Raw genomic sequence first — 16942 nt, forward strand, 5'->3', positions numbered from 1 at the left:
TTCTCTTGTGTGCTTTGTACAATGAGCTGCCAAGGAAACCATAAAATATAAATGGAAATTTCTAGGCCAAATTGCAAATTAATTTTTGAGTTTTAGAATGATATTGGCTGGGAAGATGGGCAACAATTTCTCCTCTGGCGTTTCTGTTTCCAAATTTTTGCAACTGTTATTTCTAGTTCTACCAACACGAACAAGATCTTGATGATCTTGCTGAGAAACATATGAGAAACATATATCTTGTTCCCAGTAGAATTGCATTCTGTGGTAAAGAGTGCCTACTAGGTGATAGTGATAGTGAGTACAATGGTGCAGAGAATTGAGATTTGTGCTCACTGTGCATGGTGTTTCTAGTTTTGTCAGTGCTGGAAATGCTTATTGGTTTTTGGCAATAGCAGGAGAGAGTACAGAGAAGTGCATGCAACCTCAGATCCTGAAAGTTGTTTAACCCCCTGCTGGATATGGGCGGATGGGTGTGTTGGTATCTTTAGAGAATAGTTGAAAATATAGTTAACCTTCCCTATCCATGGACCTTGCATTCAACCATTCATGGATTCAACCATTGGCAGCTTGAAAATATTTTCAAAAATCCAAAAGTCAAACCTTAATTTTGCTATTTTATATAAAGGACACTATTTTACTATGCTATTGCATATAATGAGACTTGAACATCCATGGATTTCAATATTGGGGGATCCTGGAACCAAACTTCAGTGGATACCAAAGGCCCACTGTATATAGGAAGAATCCTGAAAATATGTATAATAATAATATTAACAACAACAACAGCTTTATTCTTATACCCTGCCACCATCTCCTTGAATGACTGTCAACTTATCCATGGGTCATATCAAAAGCCATATTTTGGCTCCAAACTTGCCCTTGACTTCTACATGATGTCAACTTACACATTATATATGATTCAATGGTGTGTCCAGTGAAGGGTAAGTGCAGCCCCCAAAGCCCCAGAACTGTTTCACTCTGGGTTACATGAAATCTAAAGGAATCAAATCTACAGGTACAGCCTCGACCAGTCACAACATTTTGTACACAGAATCCTTCTTTCTCTTGTTATTTTTCTACCATTTGTTCATTTCTCCTATACTGCTTGTTTAAAGTCAGAAACCCTGGATTATGTTGGAGATGATGAGTACAATGGTTCCTGCTTGTAAGAAAACAGACTCCCTTAGGAATAGAGAAGATTCCCCTTGTGGTCCTTATTTGCAAGCCTAGGGTTTCTCTAGCAATCATGTTGTGACTAGAAAAATAGCACGTTACAGTGAACCCTGCAGCAAGAAATCCAAATGGGATGTAGTAGCATGGAGTGAGTTATATTTTCAGAACAAAAACACTTATAATCTAACTTTTGCTGTGTTGCAACTGACTGTCTCTCTTTCTCCTAAAATTGCTCAGAGGCCTATACAAATTACTTTATTGTTGTATACCTTCAAAGTGTTTCTGACCCATGGAGATCCTGAAGTGAACCTATTCTTTGAAAGCCCCCTTCTTATAACCAGAGTTTCCTGTCAAGCCATGCATGACAAAAACAAGATAACCTAAATATGATTTCTACTGATGTTTGGCTGTGTCAGATTCCCTACTAATATGAATACTTATGCTCTAACACAGATCTTTCTTCCTCCCTCTCCTCAGGATTACAAGTAGGGTAATGTCTCAGTCTCTTAATCATTTAAGAACATCACGGTAACCTCCAAAAAACAAGATCCAGTAGCACATGGACACCTCTTTGTATTGGACCTGGAGGAGAGATGGCTGAGAACACTTCCACACAGCCCTTTATCACAGGAGCATCCATGTTTAAAAAACACGGATGTCCCTGGGCCCCTATCCACACACACAGATGTTCCTGGGCCTCTATCCACCCCCCCCCCAGAATCCCAACCCCATCCCCCAAGGCCCTAAAACCCCTTTTAAAAGTAAGGAAAACTTACCCGGCCTCCAGTAAAATGTTGCTGGAGCTCTCCTGGCACGTAGAAATGACATGCCAGGAGAGCGGGGGGGGAGGGGGGGATCGATTCCCCCCCCTCGCTCTCTTGGCACATCATTTGTATGCATCCGGTGAGCTCTAGCAACACTCTACTGGAGGCCAGGTAGGTTTTCCTTACTTTTAAGAGAGGTTTTAAGGCTTTGTGGGATGGGGGTTTGGATTCCCACAGTTTTCTGGATTCCCACAGTTTTAGTCCAGAAAACTGTGGGAATGGTGTCTGGACTGCAGTCCAGACACTGGAAATAGAGGGTTTATCCCATGCCTTCCAAGAAGGTGTAGAATAAATCCACTATCTAATTAATTCACCACAAACCAGGAAAACCCTGGTTTGTGGCAAATTAATTGCGGGTTTCCCAGAATGTCATCTGGACAGCCCTCTTTTTATTGTGGAATTTTCTGCAATAAAGGGACTGTCTGGATGCACCCATAGTGTCTAGTACATTGAGTGAGATTAAGAGTATAAGAAATCTTGCTGTATGCATTTGGCTCAGGGGATGTGAAAGAACTTTTGAAAACATGTTTTGCTTTTGATCTCTTAGGGCAGTGGTTCCCAACCTTTGGGCCTCCAGGTGTTTTGGACTTCAACTCCTAGAAATCCCAACCAGCTTACCAGTGTTAGGAACTGTGGGAGTTGAAGTCCAAAACACCTGGGGGACCAAAGGTTGGAAAACCACTATATTAAGGCATCACCTTACAATCTACCTGCAGTCAATATAGTCATATTTCATATCTGTTCATTACTTTAGTTTATTCTTGAACACAGGATGGCTAGGACCTGAGCGGGTCAGATCTTCCAAACAGAGGCAGTGGACCTCTCAACAGACAAAAGCTGATCTGGAGTCTTCAAAATGCTTTGCTAGATACACACACACACACCCATACATTAACAAGGTCTCTTGTTTTGCTGAAAATACATTCCTGAGAGTTATATATCTGAGAGAGGGGAAGCTGCATGATTGAGTAAGACAAATTACTTGGCTAAGACAAGAAATACAAGGGACTCAGTGCCAAAGCCAACGATGAGTCAGGGAAGCTAAAGTAGGCTGGACACTTATGGAAGCTGGAATTGTCATATTTTAGCCTCTCAAGCCTCTGTAATATGCATTTCACTTCAGATTACAGGAGACAAGCTGGTTGATCCTGGTTGTTTTGACAAGAGAGAGAGGATGGAAGGGAATGGCTCTAATGAACAAACTCTTTTCACAGAAGCCTTACATACTGATACAAGGCAATGAGTCACTAAGCTACTCATACCTACAGATCTAATTTTATTAATGCCAATTGGAGAGCCAGCATGGCATAATAGATTGGGTTTAAGCCCCAATCACCTGTGTGCACCCTGGCAGACAAAAAGTTTGGTAGCCCTAGCATAGAAATTGTAGTGGTTGTTTTAGAATAGCATATGGAGGTCCTAGCTGTAGTCAAATATATTATCTATATATCTAAAGCATCTATTTGAGGCTTGCAGTGCTTCTATTTTAGGACTTGTCATTTTCCTGCTGAGGCGTTCTGTTCTTTCAGCTAAGAGGCAGGTTAAAGGTCACCCAAGAAGTGAACGGTTTATTTCTCATGACAGTTGGTTTTTCATGGGATTGACACTTGGGACTTTTAACTAGTTTCCTTTCCAGGTCTGACAGCCCCATGGTGCTATGACAGGAGGAAACCTTAACAAGCTCATATTACATGGTGGCCATCTAAAGAAGATATGCAAGAGTATGTTAGAGTTACACTCCATATCTCCTTGGCAGGGTTCAGACAGGGTGACTCTTCCATACCAGACATCTGCCTAGTTTATTGTGGAAAATGCCTGAATATGCTATCTCTATGTAAGTAAACCTGGATCTGACTTAATTGCTTTCTTGGTATCTCCAAGCTCCAGAGATCAAGAGATGGGAACTACAAATGACGAATCTCACTGGGTGATTTTGGGCTAGTCGTTTCCCAGCCTAACCTATTTCAAGGTTGGTTAAAAGATGATATTTGGAACTAGAGGACCATATATGCTGCTTTGAGCTCTGTGAAGGGATACAGGATAGAAATCCAACAAACAAACAAAAATCACAAATGCAGCCTCTCTCTTGAAAACAATATATGTGCTAAGAAAAATGGGAAAACAGAAGTTTTCTGGGGGGAAATGACAGGGAAAAGTTTGGCTGCTAACAGCCCCAACCCCTTTTTCTCTTCTGCATCAGATACACATCCAAAGCTGCTAAAAACCTTCTTAGTAAAGATATGGGAAAAGACAGCCGCACAGGCATTGCCACCTAGAAAGGTGTCATATCAGCTCACTACCCTCCCATCCCTAAGAAAATATTGAGAGTATAGGCTGTGTAAGAATGGCACTAATGTGAACAATGGCTCTTGTAGCTATGCTATTCCCAGAGGACAGGAGGAAAATAATATTAGGATTTCATCTCCTCGAATGCATAGCCAACAATTCAATTGCTCATGTTAGCTGCAAAAAAGTAAGTTTCCCAATTATTGGTGGTTGCAACTTTTTCCTTTTTTTTAAATCTAGAATAACACATTTCTGGAGACCAGAGATTCAACAGAAACACTATAAACAAAAGTGCTGTGTGTGTGTGTGTGTTTTTAAATCCAAGCAATCCAGTTAACCTTTGGCTCTATAGGGATGGCAAGTTCTAATAGCAGCAATACACAGATATGCTTATTTTTCAGCATTACAGTAATCAAAATTACCCCACCACCACCACTTTCTGCACAGTTTGGTTTTCAGAAAGCATCAGATGAAGACTTCCATAATATGTCGATATGCATTTTGGCCTACTGATATCTATAGATCAGTGGTTGCCAACCTTTTTTTTGGCCAGGGACCACTCTGACCAGGGACCACTTCCACCAGTGACTACTTTCACCAAGGGCCATTTCCACCAGGGACTTATTTGACCAGGGACCACTCTCAAACATTAGTAATAAAAGGATTATGAATCAGTTTTTGGTCAACTTTAGATTTGGTGTGGGGTGCTGATTCAGAAAATTGAATTGGATAGACCACATCAGCTCTAGTTTCTGACATATGCCATGGTCAGCGATAGGGAAGGAGTGGCAGGTAGCATGAAAGGAGCAGAAATAAAATAAATAAATAAAGAGGAAGGAGGCTCATGGACTAGTTTTTCATCCTCATGGCTCACTGGTGGTCCATGCCCCACAGTTTAAGAACCACTGCTATAGATCAAGATACAGGAACACCACCAAATCGTTGGCAACTCTGTTCAGAATCCATTGTAACTTCTGTTGTTTTTTTTGAAGCTTTATTAATTAAAGAATGAGTGAAACAGACTTTTAGCTGCTACCATACAATGGCATTAATAATTAAAATAGGCTGCTGTGAAGCTCTGTGGTGTAGATAATGAAATGGAGCTGTTGTCAAATCCTACATTTCCAAAACGCCGCATCTGTTTATTGAAATTCCTGGAAAATAAACTAGCAAGGGAACTGTGGGTTTTTTAAAAAAATTAAAAAGCAAGAGCAGAAAGTCATAAAAGAAACATCAATTTGATAAAACATGACTGTTTAATTACCTGTCCCAGAGGTTAGGTGAAGATTTTGTGAGCCTGCCTTGGAGTATTCTAGGTTGCCATAGGCAAGCTGGCACCCAGGAATTTCGCACCCTGCAGCATGAATAAAGGATAAACCATGGCTAGGAATGGGTCAAAACAGACATCTGCCTGGTAACCTAGCTTCAGAACCCACACACAATGTCCTAAAAGAATATTATGACCCTGTGCCTGAGTTTCTCATTTTCCTTTTCCCTCCCTTTCCCTTCCCTTTTTCTGTAGTATCTTTTAGATTGTAAATCTGACACTTTGCGTTTGGAAAAAAAATATGCAAGGCATTTTTAATGTAGAATGGGTCAATACCCATATATCTTGATATCCATTGAATTCATTAGGATGGATTGGATACATAAAAGATCCATAACAAACATTAAATTTTCTGGTATGTCATAATGTTGAGTGAGATATCCTGGCCTTATTACAAAAAGAGGTTTATGGAGTAATTAATTATATATACATCTATTCATAGGCAGTTCCACTAAGATCAATGGGATTTATTCCCCTGTAAGTCTGCATGGGACTTCAGGTGTAAAATTAAAAGAAAGGGTGGATTCATGCAACCATTCTGCATGATTAGAATAGAGAAATCCTGAAGAGAATATTTGCATCCAGTACCGAGACTGAAAAATGTTACTTTTTGGAGTCTTAACTCTCAAAATCAGCCAACCAGAGACCATGCAGTCTGGGGATTCTGGAGAATTCTGAGGGCCCTTCCAAACAGCCCTATATCCTAGAATATCAAGGCAGAAAATCCTACAATATCTGTTTTAAACTGGAATATATGGCAGTGTGGACTCAGATAACCCTATTCAAAGCAGATATTGTGGGATTTTCTGCCTTGATATTCTGGGATATAGGGCTGTGTGGAAGAGCCCTGAGTTAAGAGTCCAAAGAAGTAACTTTTTCCAGCTCTGTTCAACACATGGCCTGGATAGTGAAAGGATTAGTTAAGTAACTTCTTTAATATTATTTACAAAAGAAGTACCATCTGTGGGTTCAGATAATTTTTTGACCAATGTGCTTCCCATAACCCTCAAGGTAGCTTAGGAGCATTAATATCTGAAAAGCATTTTGGAGATGTATTATATTAAACCGCATTGAGTCGCCTGTTTGGGCTGAAAAATGCGGTATAGAAATAAAGCAAATAAATAAATAAATAAATAATAAATATGTGTTTTACTACCCATTGGTTGTAAATAAATATGATGATAAACTGATGCCCACTTAAGGTTGTTTTTAAAAAACTATTATTACATGGGTTTTATTTGGCCCTTCTGTCCACCAAAATGTAACCAAGCCTACCAGGACATGCCCATTGCTCCAAAGCAAATATGTGGTCATCTAAACATCCCACTGTTTAGGTTTTCTTTTTTCTTTTTTGTAATGATGAGAGTTGTGGTCCAACCCATGTTCCACATCAATGTTTGGAGACCAGAGTAATGTCCTGGGGCATTCATACACAGTGATCGGATGATTGAGTTGTATGGCTTCTCCACACCTAAGCATTTATTTACTTAATGTATGTACAGAAATTTGGTAATGTTTTTGATGAATTTTATTGATGTAACTGATATATTTGATGCATGAAAAAGCATGGATACAGGAAGGGAATATATATCTAACCTTAGCAGAACTGGGTTATGTACAAATATGACACTCTTAATGATTACAAAACTGGAATTGGACTCTAGCTGTTTTTCCCCTTTTCCTTTGTCAGTTGTAAGGACAATTGAGTTAGAAGCAGGCCAAGCATTGTTGGACCCTACACGTTCTTGTTGTAGTGGAAACTGGAGAGAGTCATGGTTGAGAATCTGAAAAATATACTGTCTAATCCATCCTTGAATGTATATCAACTTCAATTGTTTTTTCTTTTAGAAAACTTTGTATTAAAGCTTAGCTCACTATTGCACATTCTCTCTCTTCCCCGCCCTCCTTGTAATTATCCTCCCCACATTCTTTTGAATTTGCAATAGAGAAATCAGTAAGAACAAAAATACAAACTCAACTAAGAACCAGATTTTGCATATCACAAACTAAACACAACTAGCAGCAGAAGAACAATAGCAGCTTTAAAGCAGAACAGAACACAATTGGGAGTCGAATCCAGAAGAAGCAAATAAGCAGGCTATGATTAACATACAACTAAAGCAGACTGGGAGCCTGACGAGAAAACAACAGGTAGGCATCTGATAACCAGATAACCACATGAAGTGTTGCGTGCAGATACACAGCTGTGTTGAAGCCTTATCAGAAGGCACTAGTTGTAACCCTTAATATCATTTTGGTTTCCCCAGAGCTTGTAAGTTATTTTGGGAGCTGCAACATGCAAAATTATTTAGCTGCTCCATTCCCCCCACCCCATTTATGGTTTACCAACCATTTAGGTTTTACCAGAACATGGGAAAGTTACTTTCTGGGCTAAGGTAAAAGTTTAGTCTTGTCCGACTCTGGGGGGTGGTGCTCATTTTCATTTCTAAGCTGAAGAGCCTGTGTTGTCCGTAGACACCTCTGAGGTCATGTTGCCAGAATGACCTTCCTGCAGAATCGGTACCTATTAATCTACTCACACTTGCATGTTTTCAAATGGCTAGGTTGACAGAAACTGGGGCTAAGAGAAGAAGCTTACCCCACTTTACGGATTTGAACCATCGACCTTTTGGTCAGCAAGTTCAGCAGCTCAGTGGTTTAACTTGCCATGCCACTGGGGGGTTCAATTTTCTTGGCTACAGCTACCCGGATCCCTCAGTTTCTTCCCCAGTTTCTCCTCCCACAATTTTTTTTCCACATTTCTGGTTTAATGACAATATCTTTTTTGGAAAGTGGTTCATTTTCTCTTGCTTCCACTGAGGCAAAGGCTCTCCTTCTTGAGGAATAACTGTGCTGAAGTAAATAACTGGCCTTCACTATTTAAAATTTTATGAATTGCTTTCTTGAGACATAGTTTTGACACATGTTTGACACTTAAATCCCATCACACAGCTTTCCAAAACTCAACAGGGTGGTTTTCAGTGTGGTTTACCACCATATGTTACAATCAAAACATTATGATAAAACAATTAAAAACCTAAGATTACATTTTCCAGTCACAACTCAGGAACATCTTCATCACTGGATTGTCTTTTAAGAAAATCATTCACTGAATTAAAAATCATCTTTGATATTTTCCTTAAAATTAATGTAGTAGCATTTGTTTCATATCATGCACACTATACAGTTGATGTTATAACTGGACTACCTGAATTCTAAAAATATCCTGGGATTTGTAATTTGATACCCTAAATCAGGAGTCCCAAAATTAAAGCCATAGGTCTGATGTGGTCCTCCAAGGTAATTTACCCACCGTGCACTCTAAATTTTAGACTTAAGAGTCATCTTAAGTCTAAAATGAATTGAAAGCACACAACAACAATCCTAATTAACTTGACTATCTCAACAGCCAAAATGCCCACTGAAATACTGATAAGTTTATGTTCGTTAAAATTGTTCTTCATTTTAAATATTGTATTGTTCTTTTATATTTTTGCACTAATAAGGTATGTGCAGTGTGCATAGAAATTCATTCATCTTTTTTTTAAAAAAACAAAAAACTATAGTGCAACGAGGAATGACCGTTCTAATACCACCGAATATCACCAATTTGTGAAAGATTGCCACACCACTGACACCAATTTGTTAAAGTATCCCACTTCGCCAACTTGCACTGGATTTGTTTTACTGTGGTTAGCAACACTGGCCAATCTGCGAAGGTATTCCACCTAATACTGTTTAAATTTCCAAAGGTTTGCTAATTTATAAAAGGTGTAGATAATTATAGATGTAATTCAGGTAACTGCCACCAACGGGAGGTAATGCCGATGAGAACTGGTTCCCAGACGCAGATATATAGAGATGACACTCTCTTCAAACAAAAGTTAATAAGTTTATTTTGAACAAAGCGTATGGTTGCAGGCTGTTGATAAACTTGGAAATACTTTGAGAACTTTACATGTAACTTGGTTGCAATACAGTTCACACTTCTGGATGATACAACTTGTAATTGACTTTTACTATGGTGAAGCACTTTCTTAAACAATGTTTCCTGAGGTGAATAGCCTTCCTGTTTGATCCTTTCGTGATCAAACCCCAGATCTCTAGTTCATTTCTAACTAGTGATCTAAACAAGCTTCTCTTAGTCCTCTCTGACTAATGAAACTAATTAGGTTTCCCCTTCAGCCTTCCTAAACTGAAGAAACCTCTGACTATTCACAAACACTGCTTCTCTACTTCCCACTCTCTCTCTCTCTCAACTGCTAACTCCGACTCCAAACCCCCAATTGACTGCTTCTTTTCAAACGCAGATAGATTTCTCTCACTAGGCTCCGCCCACTTTACACTCTCTCCTGCCTGGTCTCCTTGGCAACGCCACAGTAGATACAACCAGTCAGTTCTAGTCTTCAGCTACTGTTACCAAACAAATAGTTAAACAGTTCAAATACATATACCTAGTTTCAATAACTTCCTTACATATAGTCTCCCCACCCAACACTCTGAGGGTCCATGAACTGGCCCTCTGCTTCAAAAGTTTGAAGACCCCTGCCTTAAGGAACTAGATTTCATTTGATCTTGGAATCATAGAATCATGGAGTTGGGAGAGACCTCATGGGGCGTCCAGTCCAACTCCCTGCCAAGAAGCAGGAAACTCGCATTCCAAACACTCCCGACAGATGACCATCCAGCCTCTATTTAAAAGCCTCCAAAGAAGGGGCCTCCACCATACTCAGAGGCAGAGAGTTTCATGCTGAACAGCTCTTACAGTCAGGAAGTTCTTCCCAAGTCAAGGAGGTGGACCATCCAGTCCAACCCCCTGCTAACAAACAGGAAATCACATTCAAAGCACCCCAACAGATGACCATCCAGCCTCTGTTTAAAAGCCTCCAAAGAAGGAGGCTTTTAAGGAGGCTTCTCTGCCTTGGAGTATGGTGTAATAACTGTAATTACTGTAATAACCAGGAGACCACCTGGAATGTCCGCCATGACACTCCTAATTGGCAGTGTCCCGAAACAACAGTACAGTAGGGCTACTACAATCTGGACCCATTAATTTAATGCTATTTCTATTTTTATTGGACAACACAAAATATTAAGAAAGTATTAGAGAATACTGAACTTGCATTGTAATAAGAAATCAGATGGAAACATGGGATGGATTTGGATATATGGGAGGCATTTGTGGACATTCTGTTACATTCTCGTATTGAGTAGGAGCATTTGAAAACTGAGTGTGATGAATGTGCAAAATTTCTGCAGAGTAAATCATTTAGATCAGTTATAACTTGCACTCCCCACTGTGAATAGATTTTGGCAAGGTAATTGAGGTCTCATTAAATACCAAAGTCAGAATTATCCAGGCCATACTATTTCCAATTTCATACATGGTTATAAGAGCTGGAGAATGAAGAAGTTGACAGGAAGAAAGTCAACTCAAATGAAACGTGGTTTTGGAAAAGAGTTCAATGGATACCAGGGATTGCTAAAAAGCCCCCCTAAGGATTAGGTCTTCGAGCAAATCAAGCCTGTACTTTTACTAGAAGTGAAGTTGACTCAACTGAGGATATTTTACTTTGGACATATAAAGAGATGATGTGACTCCCTGGAAAATACACTAATGCTTGGTACAGTGGAAGGCAGAGGGAAAAGAGGTGGATAGCACTACAAGTGGATAGATTCAATTAATGAATCCACAGTCCTGAATGTGCAAGACTGAGCAGGACAGCTGATGCCCAGAGATTTTGGCAGTCTCTCATTGGGATGCAATAAGTGAAAAGTAACTAGATAGCAAACAATAACAAATTGAGGTAAAGTGCTAGTCTGTACAATCAGATGATGTGGCAAGGTTACTTGGCTAAAACTGCATTTTTGACAGGGATCAATGTAATTGCTGCCACCCACATATTCATTAGACCAGTGGTTCTTAACCTGTTGGCCACGGACCACCAGTGGGCCATGAGGATAAAAATCTGATCAGCGAGCCTCCTTCCTCTTCATTTATTTAATTTTATTTCTGCTCCTTTTGTGCCACTTGCCACTCCTTCCCTGTTGCTGACCAGCCTGCCCCCTTGGATAGAGCACATCAGCTCTAGATTATTAAATATGGTTTTCTGTGGACGAGCAGATGGCGACTACTGAATGGCGTATGTTCTGTATCTGAACATAGAGCTGATGTGGTCTGTCCAATGCGACTTTCTGAATCAGTGCCCCAAATAACCAAACCAAATCTAAAGTTGACCAATAACTGATTCATAACCCTTTTGGTACTAATCTTGGAGAGTGGTCCCTGGTCAAGTGGTCCCTGGTAAAAATGGTCCCTGGTCAAAGTAGTCCCTGATCGAAAAAAGTTGGGAACCATTGCATTAGACTCATGCCCATTCTGACAGAACCGAGTTGCTATAAGGGAATTAGTCAGTTGTGTGGTACATGTAATAAGTGAAGATTTTGTTCAAACTCCCCTAAAAGAGTGGCTATAAGATATAATGAAGACCTTCACTGAACCTGCAACACTATTTGAACTATGGGCCAGTTTCTAATCTTCATTATAAAGTCTTAGGCTGAATATTGGCAGCACAATTCCTAGCTTTCTTGGATTAAACTAATTACTGGCTCTAATCAAGTCTGGACTTAGACCAGAATGGATCCCAGATGATTTTCTGTGTCTCTCAGCAATGTTTGACTCCACTGATCTTGGTATCTTTCTGAGATGTTTAACTGAAATGGGGCTGGGAGTGGAGGAGTGATTTTGTTGTTCATTCATTCAGTCGTTTCCGACTCTTTGTGACTTCATGGACCAGTCCACGCCAGAGCTCCCTGTGATACTGTTTTGCAATAGTGCTGGTCCTTTTCGGTTGAATGTTTCCAGAAGGTAGTATTGGGAAGTAATTGTTTAGCCTAATGCAGTGGTTCCCAGCCTGTGGGTCCCCAGGTGTTTTGGCCTATAACTCCAAGAAATTCCAGGTAGTTTACCAGCTGTTACGATTTCTGGGAGTTGAAGGCCAAAACATCTTGGGACCCAAAGGTTGAGAACCATTGGCCAAATGGATATCACCCAGTGAGTTTCTCTGAAGATCAATTTTATGCTCTATGATTTTTAACATCTCTGTGAGATTTTGGGCAGACCACCTGGAATTTTGCTACTAGGTGTCTTTGGTACCCAGTTTTACCATGCCAAGGGATCTGTCCTGAATTGTTGCATAGGTGCTGTGATAAATTGGATCTGGATAAAAAGTTTGATGATCAATCCACAGTCAATAGTACTATTACTGGTGCAAAAATTTAACCTGGGGTTGGGATTGCAGCATCTTTCTTTGAAAGACTTTATGTGCAGCTTGAAAGATGCCTTTGGACACAGTTGTACTCCTGGAAATCCATCTGACTAGTTTGTCCAGGAGCACCTTTGCCCAGCATGTGCCAGCTGCTCCTCTTCCTAGAGAAAGTGGATTTTTCCAAAAGGAATCAGGCTCCAGCTCCCTTGGGAAACTAAGGTGAGGCAAAACACAGAAGTCTATTGTTTTGGGAGAAAATGGGTATCTGGCTGTTGCAGCAGAATGCTGCTTTTCCAATTCTCAGTTCTGGGGAAAACTGACACTATTTGCAGAGAATTGCATTCTGGTTTTACAGTGCATAGAAGAGAAAAGAGCCAAGACATATGAATGAATAAGGGGAAATAAAAGAGAGCAAAGAACTCAGGCAAAGCAGGATAAAATGTCATTGTACCATAATAAAAGTATTAGCATTTGAGTTGCCATGGATTCATTTGTTTTTGTGCAACAGACTTGGCATGGAAATATTCATCTTTATTGGGTTTCATGACTAACAGAAGTTCCACTTTTTCATCAACAGGCACTACTGAATAGAAAGGAGGCACTGAGATAGGGTTTAGAAATGCTGTTTCACATTGAGCCAGTGACTATTCCATGTTTCCCAAACTCTGGTCTTCCAGGTATTTTAGGTTTCAACTCCCAGAATCCCTGATGGTTGGCCAGGGCAACTGAGGCATCTGGGAACTGAAATTCAAAATATCTGGAGGACTAGAGTTCAGGAATCAGGATTTCTATTGTTCCAATATGTTAGGAATTCAGAAACAAATGTAGAATGGATCGACTGTATCAGTAGTAATGGGGGAAAGAAGGAGAAATGTTAATGATATACTTCACATCAAGTGAAGCTGACATAAAGGAGCCCCTAGAGGCACAGTGGGTTAAACCCTTGTGCCGGCAGGACTGAAGACCAACAGGTTGGAGGTTCAAATCTGGGAAGAGCATGGATGAGCTCCCTCTGTCAGCTCCAGCTCCTCATGTGGGGACATGAGAGAAGCCTCCCACAAGGATGGTAAAACATCAAAAAAACTCCTGGGCAGTGTCCCTGCAGATGGACAATTCTCTCATACCAGAAGCAACTTGCAGTTTTTCATGTCGCTCGTGACACAAAAAAAACTTCACACAAACATAGCTATTTAAACAGTCACCACTTAGATTATCTAAAATTACCACTGCACCACAATTAGCTGTATAATAAATGAAAACACATATAGTATTTTCTTCTTATTTTGCATACATTGTCTTCTGCAATGGAGTACATTGATATCCCAAATACCAAGTTTATTTCAGTTTATAAAAATATATAGATGAAGACAATAAGAATCATGATAATCTTGATATACCTGCATGTCTCAAAAAGTAAAACATGACTTAATAATAGGAAGAGCACAAAAACAATTTCATAAAATTAAGGTACTTTTCTCCAGCTGCCATTAGAAGATGAAGCAGCAATTTTGAAATCCTTGAATGTTATTCAGAGACTGTTCCAGTGCTTTTGAGCCTTAATGAAAAAGAAATCATGATGGGCAACTTAAATGAAGCCTAAGCTCCTTGTGTTAAATAGCCTTTCACAAGGGACTATAAAGTACTCTTTTTTAGAATCCAGGATATTCTACTCAGTCCTTTCCTTCACCGTTGTTTCAAAGCAATGGGTTACAAGTAATGTCATTACAAGCTTTCAGTGAGTTTTAGTAAATCAAAAATCTACAAAAGCATTCATTATACTTGAAAAATGTGACATGACAAAATATATACCTTTGAAAACAAGCTCAGGTTAATGGGAAAATTGTGTAAAAACACACACTTTGATGAGTTTCCATTTGTGTGATTTAAAATAAATGGGCACAAAAAACACATGAATTTCCATATGAGAAGTGGAAAAAAGTTTTGTAAGAAATGCAGAGCCAGTAAGAATGCTGGTGGGATTGTGAGAAATGCAATGAAATGGTGACTGACAGATTTTCACATCCCCCTTGGCCTTCAATCTGTTTCATGTCAGTTTGCACATGGACTGGCAACTTGGCACATTCCTGCTGGGCCAGAGGAATAGCTTCAGATTCAGTTTCTATATTTCTACATGAACTGGATGTCATTTCCACACTTTATCCTTATCCTATGCCTGATCCAGTGGGCCTTTGGTATTCATGAGGGTTTGGTTCCAAGATCATCTGTAGATGCTCATGTCCCATTACATAAAATGGCGTCCCTTATGGCAAAATCATGGTTTGCTTTTTGGAACTTTTTTTGGGAGGGTGTGTGTGTGTTTTGAAGCCATGGATTGTAGAATCCATTGATGTAGAATCCATGAATATTGACAGCCAACTGTGTTATCCTTTTCCTACCTATTCACTATGATGTAATCATACTTTTGGAATTGAATTGTAGTCTGCAAGAACTGTTTATTTGCAGGAAGGACTTCTTCCCACACAAGATAGAGGTTCAAGTTTAGGTATCCACTGCAGTGCGGTGCACCATGTTCCTCACCAACTTTGGCAAGGTAGGCCTAAGTGCAAACTTATGGCTCCCGTCATCTCATTGCCTCTCATCCTTATTCTTTCTATTGATTTCTAGATTTTGGATGATTTTGCATGGCAGAGGATCGGACTGGATGGTCCTTGTGGTCTCTTGAAAATCTACAATTCTATGAGAAGTTGCACAAATCCAGCACATGCACAGTTGAGGTTTTGCACCAACCGGAAAGGTTGGAGAATATTTTATGCCCGAGCTTCAAAACTATCTCTCTGTGGCTGAAACATTGAGACCTGGCCAACATTTCATGCCCATCAGGGATTCAAAACCTGGTCTCCAGAGTCATGGTCCAATGCTCAGACCACTACACCATGCTGACACTTTGTGCTGATAAAAATCTATGACTAAATGTAAAATATCTCTGCATTGTTAGATTCTAGTTGACACCTAAATTGTTTGATATGTTTTTTGTTTTTTTCTGCTTCTTCTTTTCTCATAACATTTGTTGCTTTTCAGACTTGTATAATTTCTACTAAGTAAACCAATCCTGAGAAGTATGCTGATTTGTAATAAATGTGGCAAAACCTATCTTGAAATAACACACACATATGCCCCAAAGGGATTTAATAACTTCCTGTCAGAGATAATCAGTGTCGGTTGTGTGACCACAGTAATCCAATTCAAAAGTGTTAGCTTGAGAGATAATGAGTAATTATATGACTTATTTATTCGCCTGGCATATTAGAAATATGAAAATGAAGTTAGTAACATTCTGAAATTACTGTAGCCTGGGAATAGTTTTTTTTCCTTCTGGCAAAAGGGGAAAAAGAAATCTGACACAATGTGGCATTAGTTCTTATCTGGACGAAGCTGGGGTTAAAAAATATTAGCCGGGAACATTCTACAATTGGTTTTTTTGGTTAAAAAAAAACCTTTATAAAGTTTGTAGCCAATGAATATACTGAATAATATCCATTCCTAAAGGAGTTTTATTTTTAATTTTGTCTTTCATTCAAAGCTGGCATGCAATCGTACAAGAAAAAGAGGTTTCTATAAATAGCTTAGCAAAGTGCTGAATATGATGTACAGTATGGCTCCTGGATCAAAGCAGGCTATGTTCCTCAACTTATTGTGGAAACAGAAAGCCACAGATAATCATGAACCCGACTGAAATGAGTGACTTCAATTAAAAGTTAGCATACAGACATGCAGGAGGACAATTCCTACAAGGGACATATTTTGTAGGTGAAACTGCAAATCCTGGTCTTATGGATTTGTTGTTCTTGGTGTTTGTGCATGTATATAAGTTCACCATCTCTCTCTCTCTCTCTCTCTCTCTCTCTCTCTCAGCATCTATAATATGCAAGTTCACTGAATGGCACTGAATCTCACAATTCAAAGCAACTCTCCAGGGTACTGAATTCCACTCCTGCTAAATAGGGCCAGCACTTTGGATAGCTCCTTCAGAACTCAGCTTAAACTCCAGTGGATTCAACAACAACAACAACAACAACAACCACCCTCTCTCCCTAAAGGGACTC

General features: G+C 39.6%; 1 protein-coding gene across 6 annotated transcripts in view; it reads right to left on the reverse strand.

Annotated features, from left to right (window-relative positions):
* The window catches only part of BEGAIN (brain enriched guanylate kinase associated), a 303147-nt gene that overhangs the window by 138252 nt on the left and 147953 nt on the right, over positions 1 to 16942 (reverse strand). For 4 of the 6 annotated variants that reach the window (XM_060755324.2, XM_060755286.2, XM_060755298.2 and 1 more), the window contains exon 3: positions 5548 to 5637. The exons of the other annotated variants lie outside the window; for them this stretch is intronic. In XM_060755324.2, coding sequence (XP_060611307.1) covers positions 5548 to 5637 — 90 coding nt within the window. The remainder of the gene's footprint in view (positions 1 to 5547; positions 5638 to 16942) is intronic. 6 annotated transcript variants of the gene reach the window in all.

This window comes from Anolis sagrei, chromosome 1 (genome assembly GCF_037176765.1).
Source record: "Anolis sagrei isolate rAnoSag1 chromosome 1, rAnoSag1.mat, whole genome shotgun sequence".
Taxonomy (NCBI): Eukaryota; Metazoa; Chordata; class Lepidosauria; order Squamata; family Dactyloidae; genus Anolis; species Anolis sagrei.